Source organism: Cynara cardunculus, assembly GCF_001531365.2.
Source record: "Cynara cardunculus var. scolymus isolate 2C chromosome LG 17, CcrdV1, whole genome shotgun sequence".
Classification (NCBI taxonomy): Eukaryota; Viridiplantae; Streptophyta; class Magnoliopsida; order Asterales; family Asteraceae; genus Cynara; species Cynara cardunculus.
This window is the reverse complement of record NC_037544.1, coordinates 12,446,598-12,464,467: the sequence shown is the minus strand read 5'-3', so window position 1 is coordinate 12,464,467 and position 17,870 is coordinate 12,446,598. Positions and strand designations below refer to the sequence as shown.

At 35.8% G+C, this 17,870-nt stretch overlaps 1 protein-coding gene across 1 annotated transcript in view; it reads left to right on the top strand.

Moving 5' to 3' along the window:
- The first annotated feature begins 11,469 nt into the window (after positions 1–11,469).
- LOC112499858 (probable serine/threonine-protein kinase kinX) overlaps positions 11,470–17,870 on the top strand; it is a 17,284-nt gene continuing 10,883 nt past the window's right edge. Inside the window, exons 1-2 of the mRNA XM_025103130.1 lie at positions 11,470–11,907; positions 12,381–12,546. Of these exons, the coding sequence (XP_024958898.1) occupies positions 11,470–11,907; positions 12,381–12,546 (604 nt within the window). The remainder of the gene's footprint in view (positions 11,908–12,380; positions 12,547–17,870) is intronic.

Below are 17,870 nucleotides of genomic sequence, written 5' to 3'. Positions count from 1 at the left end.
TACATTCCTTATCGGAGGAAAGTATTTTTTTAGAAATTTTTCCGCCAAATCATTCCAAGTAAGRATCGAGTTTGGTGGTTGGGAATTTAGCCATGTTCTAGCTCTATCCTTCAATGTATAAAGGAAAAGCGTCAAGCGTAAGGCCTCTTGAGTAACTCTGGGAATTTTAAAATGATCCGTCATTTCTATAAAAGATTTCAAATGAGAGTGCGGATCTTYCGAAGATAATCCCCCAAACTGATCCATAGCGGAAATCATATGAAACATAACCGGCTTGGGTTCAAAAGATGTTGCCGTCATTTCGGGCCAACCAATTCCCGAGGCCAATTGACCGAATTCGGGAGTTGCGTAGTCCCGTATGCCTCTATTTTTGTCATCGGCAATATTAACCGTGGCTTCCCGAGGAGGTGGATTATCCCCCATGGTACGGTTGGGATTTTGTCGATTGTTTCTACCTCTTCTTCGTCTCCTAATTGTTCTTTCTAACTCAAGATCAAGTGGTAAAAGATCCCCGTGTTGTAGCTGTGGCATACAACACAGGAACAACGAATGAAACAACTGACCAAGGCTCTAATGAAAATCAATATCTCAGGATAAAAATCGCGCCAGTCCCCGGCAATGGCGCCAAAAACTTGGTGGTGCTAAATCGTAAGTGTGCACACAGTGGGCACAAAGTCCCCAAAGTGGCGGTGCAAGTGCATGCCGACACTATGATCGCTTCAAGTAATAGAGTGGTATAGTACCAAGATCGTTTCCATAGGGACCGGACTTACTGAGAATCAGAGACTTTCATGAACTTCTTGAACAATGCTTCGAGTTGAGAAAATATTTGAGTTTTGATTKGTGCAAAGCGTTAAAATACGAAATAAACCTTTAATATTAAAAGACGGGTATGGGTGTAAGCTTTGCTTAAGAATATTGCAGGAACAATTTGGTCAGAAACTCATGGGACCTCTATAAAAACTTCTATCTCTCGAAAGTGAATTCTTATATACTGTGCCCACAAAGTGCCCACAGAGCGTCCAGTTTTATCAATCTTAAACTTGCCGAATTAGCTACTAGATAAAAAGATATCTGGTTCCACTAGTCTGAAGATTTATACTCACAACGTATTGTAGCATAAACTCGACTAATATCTGAACATAAGCTAAAAACATGCAAAACTCGCATCTCTACGTGATTATCAAAGACTCTTTCAAATCTTTGTGCATCATCTAAGCCGTATTTCAGATCCGCCTATCTCTGGATCAAGGATCTAATATTAACACTTCAAAGTGATCGGCTTATCTACGTTGAGCTTAAGTCTCGACTTAAATGACCAAGCTTAAAAATCAATAATGGCAACACCCAAGTGTGCCTTTAAATCCTTAAGCTTGACTCACACCCACACCCAAAGGGGTGCTTAGCTCATAATGGAATCAGAGAACATAACGGAAACAGAAGAAGAAAAATGCATCAGAAATACTTGAACTGAATTTAATACTTAAACTATTGCCCACAGAGGGCATACAATACACAGTGACGAGAATTAAAGACTAACTATGAAAATTAAATTACAAGCAGAAATTAAACTTGCTCTACTACTGTAGAGCTTGAGAAAATGCTCCAAGGTTGCTTAGCTAAATTGTTGATGGAGTGGATGCCTTACAACTGAGAGAAAGTCTTCAAAATATAGGAAAAGGTGAGGACCGAACAAACTCATTGCCCAAAGGACGAAAATCTGCATTGTCCATAGGGTAAGGACCTCCCATCACCACATGTCTACTTTATCCCTAGCCATGTCACTTCTTCTTGAAAGGTTGCAAAAGGTAAAGTACTCCAATAAAATTATGAAAAGAAGGCTTTTCAATCAAAATATTAGTAGGAGTACTCCATTGTCTTTTTATCACTTAACCAGACCCATTCTTCCAAGCAACTCAATGTTTTGATTTGAACTTAGAATTAAAGCCCATTAATATCCAAGAGAATGAATATCTGAATTTTGTTCAAATCCAACTAGATGCAAATCCACCATAGGATGAATGCGAGCAGAAAGTGGGCATTTTACCAACAGTAATGGTTTTTTTAGAAAATAATTAAATTCTTGAACTTTCATCACCTCTTAACATATTTTGGACCAAAAATATAAGATAGGAGCAAAATGGGTACCAAAGATACAATAAAATAGGGGTATTGAACAACAAATAACTCTCACAAAATGAGAGTTATCAAATACCATATAAAGATCCACGAAGATAGGAAAGTAAGGATTTTTAACATGTCAAACTTAAATCAAGATTTCAGATGGTGAATGCGAAGCAATATTTGTGAGAGTGAGTTAACCAACTACCTATATATAACAATAAGCAAAAGAAATCATGGTGCAAGATCAGGTTGGAATTTCAGCATCAAAATGCGGTAGAACCTTGCTACAGCATAACTTGAGGTTGCTGGAATAATAGTTCCATACAACACCATTGGATTGAATGACCTTCTTCTAAAGTGTAGATTAGACTTGTTACTTGCACTAACTAAAATGAATACAAATCCATGCTAGTACATGTCTTTTCTTTCTTTCTATAAACTTTTGCAACCTATGAAGGTTGTTACAGCTCTTGTAGCCTATATAACACTATCGGTTAAACTATTTGGTATTGTCTTATAAGTCCAACTATTCGAAGTAAAATAAAATGTGTCAATTTGTCAAAGATTAGTAGATAAAATATTAAACCCAAGAGTGAATGGTGGAGTATATTACTATGGTAAAAGAAAATATCTATGAACATACGTCTCATTCTTCCAACATTCACACACACCCAAGCTAGGTGTTTAGCTAATCATTGTTGACAACGTAAGTAACATGAAAATAACTTGCTAAAAATGTAAATGTATAGAAAATATAATATTGTGAAATAATTAATAGTTATTGTAGCAATAAGCAGTAAACAAAAGATTAAGAAGATGAAATTAGAACTACATGACAAAACAAAAGAGTTGGGAGAGATTAAAGCTTAGAAACGCTTGATCTAACCCCTGTGATCAACACTACTAACTCCATTATTTTAATACTTCCGAGGAGGACCAGAGAATAAAGAAAAGTACTATCATTAATCCTCGATATGATATGTGGAATATACTTTTTTAAAAAGTTCTTTGCACGATCATTCCTAGATATGATGGAACCTACTTGTAAAGTGTGAAACCAATAATTTGCTTGATCCTTTTGAAAATATCTAAACAACTTCATCCACAAGAAATCATTAGAAACTCCAAGGATTATAAAAGAACCGAACCGATTATTTTCATGGAAGATTTTAAGTGCAAATTAAGCTCTTCAGATGGCAAACCACTGAACTACCTATTAATCTGCAACATTTGAAACATGACAAGATTGAACACAATGTGAGTTGCCTCAATGTGTGGTCTTAATATCTTATTATTGTTGATTCATTAACCCTAAAACACCACTTTTTATAACTTGTGTAGATCTTCTATTTGCCAATTTAACCACTTGTGTCTTTTAAGTCTCTTATTTTACACTTGTTTAGTCTATTATAAGTCCTTAGTAATTTGTTAAATTTCTTCTTAAATTTGGCTTTAAAAGCTTAATCCGGCAGAAGTGGTGTTGTAAAGGTAGATCCTATGAGATGCTACAGGAGCAGATGTTGGTCTTACATTTTGTGCCTCAATGTCCGAATCTACCTTGGAATTTTTGGAAGATAGGACTTGGCCCAAGGATTTGTTACTTCATTTTTGGCTATCTTTGTTTATTTTTTGGGTAACTTACATTTGCATTTGCAATTTATAACTTAAATACTTTATCTACTCAATTGTCTAGTTACTTGTTTTCTAGAAATATTTCTTGTGTTCTAAATTATTCTAGGCTGAAGCCTTTGTTTTCTTTGTCTAAATACTAGACTAATTCAAGTAGTTTGGTTACTTTTTAAACGTGTTTACTAATGGTTCGTTACATGGTTATATTTTTTGTTTCACTATTAACTTAGTCTTTTAATATCGTGGCAATACTTTGAACCATTAATCCAATTGTGGCTCGTCACTAATTTTAATTTGTTTGAAACCCATTTTACTCAAGTTTCATACACGTATTCAACGTTTACTTTGTTACTCGGCTTTAGTACGTTGGCTTACTTTCATTTTCATTTTTAGAACGAAGCAGTTAATAAGTGGAATTGCAGTAGACTCAAATCCATTTGTGGCCCATGGTGAATGTCTAAATAGTTAAGATCACTTTTTTCCAAGTGTGTTGAAAGTATTCAAGTTTTAAAACAAAACTTTCCGCACAAGTTATTAAGTCCTATTGCACTCTACAACATTGTTCCTTACTTTAATTTACTGCTTTCTGCTTTACTTTTCTCGCATTACTTTTCAGTCATTTATGTTTCCCGCATTACTTTTCAGTCATTCACATTCCAGTACTTTACCTTCTACAATTACTTTCAATCATTTACATTTTCGAGTAATTTACTTTCGTCCGTAAGGCATCATTGGGAACTCCAGGGATTATAAAAGAATCATTTATGTTAATGAAATATTTTTAGTGTAAATGAGGGTCTTTTGATGGAAAAACACTTAATTCAGTCATTAATTTGCAATATCTTAAACATGAGTGGTTTGAACTTAAAGTATGTTGCCTCAATATGTGGTCTTAGTATCCTTGAATTTAATTGACTAAAATCAAGAATAACATAGTCCAAGATTGCTCTATCCTAATAATCAACAATGCTTATGATCTTATCCATGAAGTTACACGTGATAGAAAGATCAATGTTAAAAAATGACAAAAAAAAAAATTCTTATCTTTGGCTATCCTCGGCAACGGCGTCAAAAATTTATTGGTCAGATTTATGAAACCTGAAGAAGCCATAGTAATTGGGAAACCATGCAAGTATACATGTTCTCCCATATCATTTTAAAACAAGTAATAATGGTAAGAATACCATATATCGATCCACGAAGACAGGAAAGTAAGGATTTCTAACAAGTCAAACTTAAATCAAGATTTCAGATGGTAAACTTTAAGCAATATTTGTGAGAGTGAGTTAACCAACAACCGATATATGAAAAATAAGTAAAAGAAATCATGGTGCAATATCAGGTTGAAATTTCAGCGTCAAAATGCGGTAGAATCTTGCTACAACATAACTTGAGGTTGCTACAGCAATAGTTCCCTACAACACTATTTGATTGAATGACCTTATTTTGGAGTGACGATTAAACTTCTTACTCGCAATACCCAAAATGAATACAAATCCATGCTTGGTACATATCTTGCCTTTCTTTCTATAAAGTATTGCAACCTATGAAGGTTGCTACAACTCTTGTAGACTCTATACCACTACCAGTTAAATTATTTGCATTGTCTTAGTTGTAAGTCCAACTCATCTAAGTAAAATGATTTGTGTCAATTTTGTCAAAAATTACTAGATGAAATATTAAACCCAAGAGTGTATAGTTGAGTATATAACTATGGTAAATAAAGTTATCCATGAACACGGCTTACTCTTCCAACATTCACTCACATCCAAGCTAGGTGTTTAGCCAATCATTACTGAGAAAGTAAATAACATGAAAGTAACTTGCTAAAAATGTAAATGTATAGAAAAAATCATTGCGAAATAAGTAATAGTTGTAGCAACAAGCAATAAACAAAAGATTCAAAACATAAAATTAAAACTACATGATTAAACAAAAGATTTGGAGAGATCAAAGCTTAAAAACGCTTGACCTAACCTTCGTGATCAACAACTAGCTCCATCCTACTTGAGACAAGGACCAAAGGATAAAAAAAATTACATAGGGAACACACATTGCTATCGCCAACTAAGGTAAAAATTTTGATCTCCAAGTTCTCTTCAAAAAGGGAATAATGTTTTCAACTAAATACTTGTAACTTAACTGATCATCAATCGAGCTAGTTCCAAATGTTGTAACACACATTGCTATCGCAAGCAAAGACATTGCTTTTCTTTATCTTTTTCAACACAAACACGACTAAATTTTATACCTTAGCTCTAGATTTAATAAAAGTAAACAATAAAAGGAATTAAAATGTGATTGGAAAGATAAAAATAAGATGAGATAAAATCCTAAAAATGTGCTAAAAGGGGGTATGTTGTTACACTTATGACATCCTACACTTAAACTATTGTTTGTCCCCAAGCAACGAAAATGACGAATAATAAAGGCACAATACAGATCAATGAACTCAAATAAGACCATAACCTATCGTACCTCCAAGTTCATCGAAAACCAAATATTTTGTCACCAATAAGCCAATAATCAAGCTTCCTTTTGTTAGTCAAACACCATTTTTTTCAGCATAGAATCATTTCGACTTTTATGGGGTTTCTTTTTCAAATTTTTGGGCTCAAACCTCTTCCTCAAACTCCCTTCAAGTATTGGTCTTGTATGCTATATCATATAATACAGTACTGCAACAACATGTTTTATATTTTCTTTTTTGAATTTTGTTAGCATCACCCATTCTTTTTTAGCTTATTTTATGCTCATTGATCCTTTCTCCTTAGTGGTGATATATTCTCTCCCCCACATTTGAACTTCGCAATGTCCACAGTGAAGATCACAATAAGAAAAACACTATGGAGCTAAAGTTAAAAGAATGGAGCAGCCATGCTAATAAGAAGTAGGCGTTGCTGAAGCACTGCTCCTAATTATTTGACCCAATGTTTCTCTTTCTTCATATACTTGTACACTTCCTTCCCTTTTTCATCAGGACATATAGATTACGTAGAAAAAAGTGGTTGGACAACCTTCTTCTCATCAAGGTATTTTATTGCATGAATCACGTTGAAGGTGAACTCTTCATCATGCACATCAAGGAACTCTTTGAATGATAACCCCTTGTTTTTTGCATTTTCAGCCTTGGAAGGTGGAGTACATAGGATGGAAGATCTGAAAGATGAATCACACCTTTACGATCTGGGTTTTGACTAAAGGATGAGTGAGTGGCAGTGGTCTTTGCCTCTGTTGGTGCTATAGCAATAGAATTAAAGCATAACAGACCTGTTGTAGCATCGCCCGTCATAAATGATTTCTTTTTTACGTCATATGCATGGGGATTACAATGGGAAGTCAAATCTATTAGTATTGAGGGATATAACCTCTATAATCTCTATATCCCTTTCTTTCTTACTGTCTGGGTTGGGAAACTAACAACATCAGGGTTGTTATGGTGGCATCAAGAAATGTTGAAATAGGATCTGTCTCGGGTTCTTTTTTAGGAAAAATCAGTAGGTCCTTAAAAGCTGTGTTTTCTACAGGACCATCTTCATCTAGATAACACACATGCTACAACATTAGCAGCAGGATATGTTGCTGCAACAACAGAATGCAGATATGAGCAAACATTCATGTTTTTAAGCATGTTAGCCACACATACGAGTTGTGCAACAAGTGCACTATATGCATCTATTTCATGTGTCTTAGTTGTTTTGTTGTTGTGTTAATGTATTTGGATCCAATGAAAATTATTATTTGAGATCTTTTGAAGTATGTCAAACCCATCATTATAGGTACAAATTGTAAAAGCTCCTCTTGTTCCAGATAGAAGATAGAAGGAAATACGTTTTCAAAAAGTTATCTACAAGATCATTCCAAGATATGATGGAACCTTCTTGAAGTGTTAAACCAAGAATTTGCTAGATCCATTTGAGAAAATGTAAACAACTTCATCCGTAAATGTAAACATATTCATCCCTAAGGCATCATTGGAAACTCCAGAGATTATAAAAAAGAATCATTTATTTCCATGAAAGATCTTTAGTACAAATGAAGGTCTTTGGATGGAAAACCACTTAATTTGCCATTAGTTTGCAATATCTGAAACATAACAGGCTTGAACTTAACATGCGTTGCCTCATTGTGTGATTTTAGTATCCCTAATTTAATTGACTAAAATCAAGAATAATTTAGTCCAAGATTACTTTATCCTGATAATCAACAATGCTTATGTAGAGATGGCAAAAACACCTAAAATTGATTATGAAAAACCAAAACTTTTGAGTCGGGTTCGGGGACATATTAACGGGGATGGGGCAAGGATCGGGGATATATTCGGAGATTTTAACAGGGACGGGGACGGGGATGGTGTGATCACCGGCCCGACCCGATCTGATATGTATATATATATTAATTTTAATTTATATACATATATAATATTATTAAAAGAAAATACTAACATTAAAATTTAAAATACTTTAATCCACTTTACCTCAACACCCCAAATAAGGCTCACGAAAAAGTCTAGTTTATTTGTCTAATCTTAAAATCGTGATGTTAGTTGTATAATGTTTGAATTTCTGTTTATTTTTATATTGTAATCTAAGATGTTGTTTGTAATTGGTTTGATTGTGTTTAAAACTTACATCTTTAAAAAATTGTGATTTACTTTTAATTATGAAAATTAACAAACTGTAATTTATTTCAGATCTGTTTGTGTTTCAAGTTCAGGTATAATCAACATCATACGTGGAAACCAATAGGAAAAGGGGGTATTTTTACCTTTAACGGGTTCCCCAACTGGGATCGGGAAAATTGAGGAGACATGATAGGGATCCCCGATAAGATCCCTGACGGAGATCAGGGCCGTTACGGGGATGGATTATCAGTTTCGGGGACTGGTATACCAATAACTGGCCCGAACTCGCCTTGTTGCCATTCATATGGTTATGATCTTCTCCATAAGGTTACAAGTGGTAGAAAAACCAATCTTTAAAAACGACAAAAAAAAAATCCTTATCTTTGGGCATCCTCAGCAAGGGTGCCAAAAACTTATTGGTCAGATTTATGCAACCTAAAGAAGCCATAATAATTGAGAAACCACGCAAGTATACATGTTCTCCAATGTCGTCTTAAAACAAGTAATAATGGTAAGAATACTGGATATCGATCCAATGAAGACAGGAAAGTAAGAATTTCTAACAAGTCAAACTTAAATCAAGATTTCAGGTGGTGAATTCGAAACAATATTTGTGAGTGAGTTAACCAACTACCACTATATAACAATAATCAAAAGAAATCATAGTGCAAGATCAGGTTGTGTTGATCGTCTCTCTTAGTGATTTGATGATGATCCTTTTATCTTTCGAAAGATACTTTCTCTTTATTCAGTTTCAAAGATCATCACAGAGTTTATTCAGTGATTGCAAAACAAGTATTGTATCTCTCAAGAGACGAGTATTTTTCAAGAAGACAAAACTCACACCACAAAAACCTTTAGTGATATCAAAGATAAATTTGAAGATCGAGACAAGCAGTTCATGATCTGATGCGGTTTCAGTGATTAGAAGCCTATCTACGAATGTGTAAAATCTACTCAAGATTTAGCATACACTGAAGAAACCTTAGTGTGTCTTATCCTTCTACACACAAAGGACAAACCCATAACTCTCAAAGTAAAGCACTCGTATGGAGTCAATCTATTGTCTCCAAACATGCTTACCTACTTTGTGAAAGAATATTGTTCATATACGGCAAAAGTTTGTACATCTAAAGACAAAAAACAAGCTCACTTCTAGAAGCTTGCCATGTGCTTTGTACTGTCTGACTTGAATTTAATACAACTAATGTGAAGAATTCCACAGTCACCTCTTCTTCAGGATTAGTGAAGACTTCCACTGACTCTAAGCTTTCAGTATCAGTGAAGAAAGATGAAGCCTCTATCTCTAACTCTGCTGACCTATTGAGAAATGGCTACCAAAGTAAACTTGATATTTTTTTCTATTGTATGGAGTTAAAGGTATCTGATATTTAGATAGTTGATGCTCAAGACATATGATTGGAGACAAAACCCTGCTCTCTGGATAAAAAGATGAAAAAGGCCCTTATGTTACCTTTGGAGGAAACGAAAAAGGATATACCAAAGGTTTTGGTATATTAACCAACAGTGCAACCACCTTCAGACTTGTTGCATATGTTGAAGGACTAAAGCACAATCTTCTAAGCATCAGTCAACTGTATGTTAAAGATTTCAAAGTAAAATTTCTCAAGAATACATGTTTTGTCTTTGAAAAAGATGACAATATCACTTTAATAGGCTCTCGTCGAGAGAATGTATATGTCATCAACATGGATTCTCCTTTCATGGAGAATAGTTGTTTTCAAAGCCTCATCAGATATCAATTATTTATGGTCCTTCTTCATCACTCTTTCGCAAAGAAATCTCTCTGCTCAACGTGTGAAAAAGGAAAGTAGACAAAGGATTGTTTTAAATCAAAACAAGTCTTCTCAGTGACTACTCCACTTTAGCTGTTGCATATGGATTTATTTGGCCCTGTCAATGAACAACCCATAGCTGGGTGGCGCTGAATATCGACTGCTTAGTTATCAAAAATGTCAATGTCATCATGCTCAGCTCATCTTTGATGACTTGGCACTGAAGCTGAACAAGCGCAAAGGAAAAAGGTGGTTCCTTACACCAGATTCATAAGCGGGATTCTAGCTAGAATCCTTGCAACAAAATATCCCACTCAGAGCGACCTTACCCACTACAGTCTTGGAACAAGGATTCTTGATCACAAGTCCAAGTCTTCAGACATTAGTCTATTCCCTCAAATGCTGAGGATACCCAATGTTTCTCTTTTTCCTTCCTTAGATTCTCCTCTTCTTCCTTATTTTTTAGTAGCCATGACTGTGGCAAACCTCAGTCTATCCCAGCTACTACCTCTTTATCCTCTTGTAAAAGGATACCCTCTGAAGCCACTCTTAATCCCTCAAAGAAGATTAAGAAAGCCATAAAGGGGAAGCCCTCTCAGCTAGCTAAGACCTCTCTACAGGTCTCATCTATTTAACTTCTTCTTACCCCCGAGGCATCTGCATGTCCCCTTCCTTTCAATTCAGAGATATCTTCTATAGTGTTCGTATGTGTGGCACCTACCCCAAGCACTTAAGTGACTCAAATCACTGAATGTGTGATTCCCAACATTGTTACTACTGATCCTTCACTTCTTTTCTTAACCATTCTCTCATCCCCTCATTCTTTGGTATAGATCACACAAGCTGATGAATCAATGGTGGTTGTCCCCACTATTGATGAAGCTATCACCACAGGACCTGAGGATGTTCCTCTTGACTCCCCTCAGCAACGCGCGACTAATCCTCTCGATAGTGCATTTGATACGCTCATCATTAGCGTTAATCATTCGGATACTGCTGAGGAACCCTTAGGTATACACCTTACCTCTTCCACTTCTTTCTTTGTTACTAACCCTGAGCTCTCTCATGTTTAGAACCTCTTATCTCTCTGCAGGTCCTATGGAGACTAAACCCCCAGCCACTGAGACTGACGCCTATGATATGGTTGGAGATGTCAAGTTGCTTCTCCATGTTGTTGTGAACGTTCTTGACAAGATGGACTAAGTTCAACATGGAATTCCCTTGAAGGAAAACTTGGCTCACGACCTCTCTGTTGTCTAAGACGAGATTCGTGAAGTCAAAAACGAGTTGAACTCCATGGATATGGGAATCCATCACAACTCTGAAGCTATCGCTACTCTCTTTAGCAACGTTAGGGATGTTCAAGCTCAACTTACCAAGAATGATGAGTTACTTGAACGGATTTTCCAGATTCTACAACAACCAACACCTATCCCTGAACCCTTCTTCACTGAAGTTGTTCGTCATCAGCTGGATATGGTCGCTGAGCTCAACCTTCAACAAGCAGAAGCTATTGCTTCAATAGAACAGTCACTGCACAACCTAGTTTCATGCCTCCCTCTCTCCGTTGAAGATGACAAAGAGGAGGAGAAGGCCCTTGAAAACGATGAAGTCGTGGTTACAGTTGACCATCAAGACTTTCCTCCTTCCACCTCTGTATTTCCAAATGTTGGTGAAGATGAGGATGATAAAGATAATGATGATGAGGATCCTGACCCCAGATCCCAGATACAGGTACTATCCTTGGTGGTGATGATGACGACGACGATGATGATGATGATGATTTCTCCATCCAAGTCACACCAAGACAACCTACTAAAGGGATTCTTCTTCAAGGAACTTGTTTCCCACGGGGAGAGATCTTCACACCAACACTCCTACTCTAGCAAAGGGAAAAGAGTTGCTGAAGATAACTTTTCCCTACTTCTTGGGGCACTGAGCCATTCTGAAGATATAAACACCTTAACCACGTTTTTACCCTATCCCTTAGAAACTGAACCCTATTTTTATCTACCTCTATATCTATCTACAACACCTACCCTCAATCTCTCAACCCATCTTCCTTTTTTCAAAACCCTTATGGGTGATGAAGGTGAAGATAAAGTCTACAACCTCATTCCCATGAAGTCGTCAAGACAACTTGTGTGCTCAGAGGATGAAAAAGACTTGAGGATGGCTTAGCCTATAAGTCAATTTGACAAATCCAGAGTCAAAATTCCTCTTGTACCTCTAGATGCAGTAAGTTCGACTTCCTTTCTAAAGTTGAACGCAAGGAATCCCTAAAACCTGAACAAGAGCTGAAGCAACATCAGCAGCAACTAAAAGACATCCTGGAGTTAGCCAAGACTCTAGCTTATCAAACTCATGTAGAAGGTATGTTCACACGAAGTGATCCTCTCAGTGCTCAAGCCCTACTCCTAGAAGAAGCTGAACAGAAAAGACAAAGGATGTGAAAGCTGAAGAATCAGGATCTAAATTGGTGCAGAGAAAGGATCAAAACAAGAATGAGCCCTTACAAAATTTCAAACGTCACAATCAGTGGACGAATGAAGGATGGTAGCCTTCTGGTTTCTATGGTCCTCTTTCGAGAGAACAACGATTCTATCACTGAGTATCCTTCCTTTCTCAGTCAATATGGTTTCTATGAATGGCTCGAGATTCGACAGACAATTCAAAAATTCTTAATCTAGGCATAAGGCTTATATTGAAGAATAAATGAAATAATCAATAAAGTGTTGAAGATCATCGAGGTTCCTCCTCTGCCACAAAAGTTCTCTCGAAGAAGGAACCTTTTTGCTCATGGAGAAGGTTCATCCCACATAAACGAGCGTGAAACAAAATTTTCAATGGATGAGCTCTTAAAGAACAGGAAGAAGCCAAATATCTCAATGTCGAATCTATCATTGCCTGAAAAGGGAGCCTTTATTCCCAATACAGTGCATGTGAAACCTGAATGTGGACTTATGGTTCATTGACTATGATGGTTAGTACAGGTTTCAGCGAGCTGAGTTCCATATCTGCCTATAGATCACCTAGCGTATCTTCGAACTTGGCTGAATGAATATATCTATAGAAAGATGATAGACCGCAGGATTCGAAAGGAATTGCTCAGAAAAAAGATTCAAGGAGAATATGTCCTTGACTACATCAACTTCGACAATCTAGATTAGAAAACCTTTCAATCTTCTAAAACCTTATGTATCTTTTAGTTTTTCTTTCAGTGTATAACTTTTATGTATTAAGCCTACCAAAATCAATTGTAATCATTTGTAATATTTTTTTTTGAAAGATATTTCAATAAAATTATTGGTTCACTACAAAAATATTTCTCAAAAACGTAAATGGGACCCGTACTTACGAGTTCTATTTATTTCTTACATTCTCTGACACCTTTCTTGTCAGTGAATATGCTCTTAGTATTAAGTTATTCATATTATGTAAGTTTCTACTTTCCTTGTAATCCTTTACAATTAAACTAAATTTGCATAATAAACTTTATCACTAAAAAAGATCCCAAAACAGAAAAAAGGGACGTGTATTTTACCAGTACGTTTTTCTTACTGTAAGATCTAAGCAATTTTCTTTATGTTGCTTTGTCATAAGCAAATAAAGGAAGTTTGTTGATCCTCTCTCTCAGTGATTTGATAATGATCCTTTCTATCTTACGAAAAATATTTTCTCTTTATTTAGTTTTAGCGATCATCGATGAATCTTGTTGACCAAGATTAGTTTTTGTCTTATCCTCCTACACACAAAAGACAAACCCATACCTCTCAAAGTAAAGCACTTGTACGGAGTCACTTTATTGCCTCCAAACATGCTTACCTACTTTGCGAAAGACTTTTGTTCATATACGGCAAAAGCCTGTATATCTTAAGACAAAGGACAAGCTCACCTCTAGAAGTTTTCCATGTGCCTTGTAGTGTCTGACTTGCATTTAATGCAATAGGTATAAATAGCTAATAAATTCCTCCTTCTCAGAAGCCAAGCATGTATCTTGAAAATCAACTTTCTACCCAAGAAAGGACTTCCTCACAAGCATAGACTAATTAATCTTTCGAAGTTATCTTTACTTCAAGTGAAGAACACTACCTAATCTCTTCCTTTAGCGAAGTTAATGTTTATTCTTTTAGCAAGTCTTTTCTCTTTTGTTTTCTGTATTTTGTGTCTTTCCTAGATTGTTTTAGATAAGTTCTATATCTTCTCTTATTCAACAAACAGTCTTTAAATTCTCTATTGATCTTCTTTATCAATAAAGGAATTAAAAAGTGAAAATTGTTGTGTTTGTAATCATCCCCCCCTTCTACAAGTTGTTACCTCTAAACTCTTGTAGATCTGTCTGGGACCAATAGGTTGGAATTTCAACATTAAAATGAGGTAGAACCTTGCTACAATATAACTTAAGGTTGTTGGAACAATAGTTTCATACAACACCATTGGATTGAATGACCTTCTTCCGAAGTGTGGATTAGACTTCTTACTAGCAGTACCTAAAATGAATACAAATCCATGCTTAGTACATAACTTTCCTTTCTTTCTATAAAATTTTGCAACCTATGGAGGTTGTTACAACTCTTGCAGCCTTTATAACACTCTCAGTTAAATTATTTGTCTTGTCTTAAATTTAAGTCCAATTCTTTTAAGTAAAATAGCATGTGTCAATTTGTCAAAGATTACTTAAGGAAATATTAAACCCAAGAGTGAATAGTGGAGTATATTACTATGGTAAAAGGAATTATCTATGAACACACGACTTATTCTTCCAAGATTCACTCACACCCAAGTTAGGTGTTTAGCCAATCATTGCTAAAAAAGTAAAAAAAAAACATGAAATTAGCATGCTAAAAATGTAAATGTATAGAAAATATAATATTGTTAAATAAGTAGTAGTTGTTGTAGCAACAAGCTGTAAACAAAAGATTAAGAACATGAAATTAGAACTTGATGTTTAAACAAAAGAGTTGGAGAGATCAAAGCTTAGAAATGCTTGATCTAAGCTCCATGCTCAATACTACTAGCTCCATTTTTTTCTACTTAAGAGGAGGACCAAAGGATAAAGAAAATTACGATCATTCCTCGATATGATAGGTGGAAAATACTTTTTTAAAATGTTCTTTGCATGATCATTCCTATATATGATGGAACCTGCTTGTAAAGTGTTAAACCAATAATTTGCTTGATCCTTTTGAAAATATCTAAACAACTTCATTCGTAAGGCATATTGGGATAAGGGTGACATATCAAAAAGAGGTGTACCATGGATAAGGGTGGCATATCAAGGAGAGGTGTATCTTAAAATAAGGGTGGCAATTGTGAAATCTGAGTTTTGATCATACATCTTGTTATTACATCTATAAAATGTAATGATCTTAAGTTATCTCCTCTCTGTGATATGAGGATTTGGAGTTATTGCTATTATTGATATGATAGCAATGTTGTTATGCAGATGAGGAAAATGGTTTATAACCAGAGAGGCTTTGATTGCCTATGTTTTGAGTTAAGTACTTTGTTTTGAGTTATCTCCTCTGTGTGATATGAGGATTTGGAGTTATTGCTCTTATTGACATATTAAAGAAGTACCAACTCCATAACTCATCAAACATGAGAACACCAATCGCTACAGGTACTAAACTTGACACAGATCCATCTGGTAAGTCGGTGGATGTTAAGATGTACCGTGGAATGATTGGATCATTACTATATCTCACGGCTAGTAGACCGGACATTATGTTTGCCACATGTCTCTGTGCTCGTTTTCAAGCAAATCCAAAGGAATCTCACCTTTCTGCTGTAAAAAGAATCTTTCGATATCTCAAAGGGACTCAATTTTTGGGTCTTTGGTATCCAAAGTATTCTAGTTTCGATCTTATTGCGTACATAGATTCTGATCATGCAGGTTGTAAACTCGATCGAAAGAGAACATCAGGGAGGTGCCAATTGCTTGGGGACAACATAAGTTGGACCTCGAAAAAGCAGAAATACGTCTCTACTTCCACCGCTGAAGCAGAGTATGTCGCTGCAGCCAACTGCTGTTCCCAAGTGATATGGATGAAGACTCAACTGAAAGACTATGGCATAGAGTTTGAGAAGATTCTAATTCTGTGTGACTCAGAAAGTACTATTGCAATCACAGCCAACCCTGTGCAACACTAAAAAACAAAGTACATCGATGTTCGATATCATTTCATCAAGGACCATGTAGAGAAAGGTACGATTGAAATGTTCTTTGTAAACACAAATTTACAACTTGCTGACATCTTTACAAAACCTCTTGATGAAAAGAGATTCAATTTCCTAGTTAGCAAGTTGGGTATGCTAAATCTCTCAAGCTAGAACAGAGCCTCTGCATCCCTTGATGCATACTGTCTTTTTCACAGAACAGAGCCTCTGCATAGTTCATGCAGAGTCTCTTACTTGTCTAGTTCTTTTGCAATACATAGCCTCTGTACCTTGATCATTATGCATATACTCTACTTATCACAAATGATCCAAGCATAGTTCAAGGGGGAGCAACTAAGAATGGCTAAACTCAAGGGGGAGCACAACATCATCTCAGAACAAAGCCTCTGCGTTAAAACTCATGGTTATTGAACAGAGCCTCTGTATGTACTATACAGAGCCTCTGTCTCTAAACATAGGAAAGTGTTCTCCACAGGATATGTATAGTCTAATCATGAATCTCTGTTTGAGATCTTAAGGTATGTCTTCTTCTGCATATAGTTCTCTGGTTCTAATCAAAACCTCTACCTTTCTCAAATCAGAACTTTTACACTTAAAAACTTTTCTTGTTGTTTTTCAAAAAAATAAAACATATTATTCAATTCGGAAGGCATAAAATTTTTCTTTATTTATTTAATAAAAATTGTTACCCAGAATAAGCATCACCGCCTGTGAGCTTATCTTTTCAAATGTGGGAGGCGCCACTGGCAGTTGGATATCCACATGGCAGGCCCCTACAGGCTTTGTGAAAACCGGTTCAGTTTTATCTGACGTTTGGGACGCTAAAACACTCAAGTGATTTAATTTTTTTTTTTCTATTTAAACAATTTCTAACCCCCAAATTAATCTTTTATGCTTACAAAATTTCTCAAAGAACTCTCGTCGACTTCAACCTTTCAACCGCCATTGCCAGCACTCAAAGCTCTCAAACCTGCAATTAAAGATCATTTCCATCTTCTACCAATCATCCTGATTCCCAAGTAAGTACCACAAATCCGTTCTTTCATCCCATTTCTTGATTCAAGAACTAGTTTCATTGAAACCCTAGAAATATGTTATCTTCTTCCAAAACCCAAAACCTGCAACAATGTCCTCCTCAGAATCTAGAAACTCCCAAACTCTTACCACAACCCACAAAACCATGGAAGATATCAGTCAAAACCTTGTTCCCCTACCAAATAATCATGCCCTAAACCTTCAACTTGACAACTTCGACACCAAATACCATCCCATCATCAACATTCTCCAAAACCACTTCTTGAACCAAGCCTTGACCAACACTGATGACTTGGTTCCTGAGAGATACATACAAGAATATTGGCAATCCTGCACCGTTTATAACAACCCACAATTTCATGTACAGATAATCCACATACATATACTCATAATACTAAAAATAGTATTGTTACAAAACACGGACTAACAAAAACTTTCTTTAATACATTTATGAGTAAACAAATGTCATCAACATTAAACTT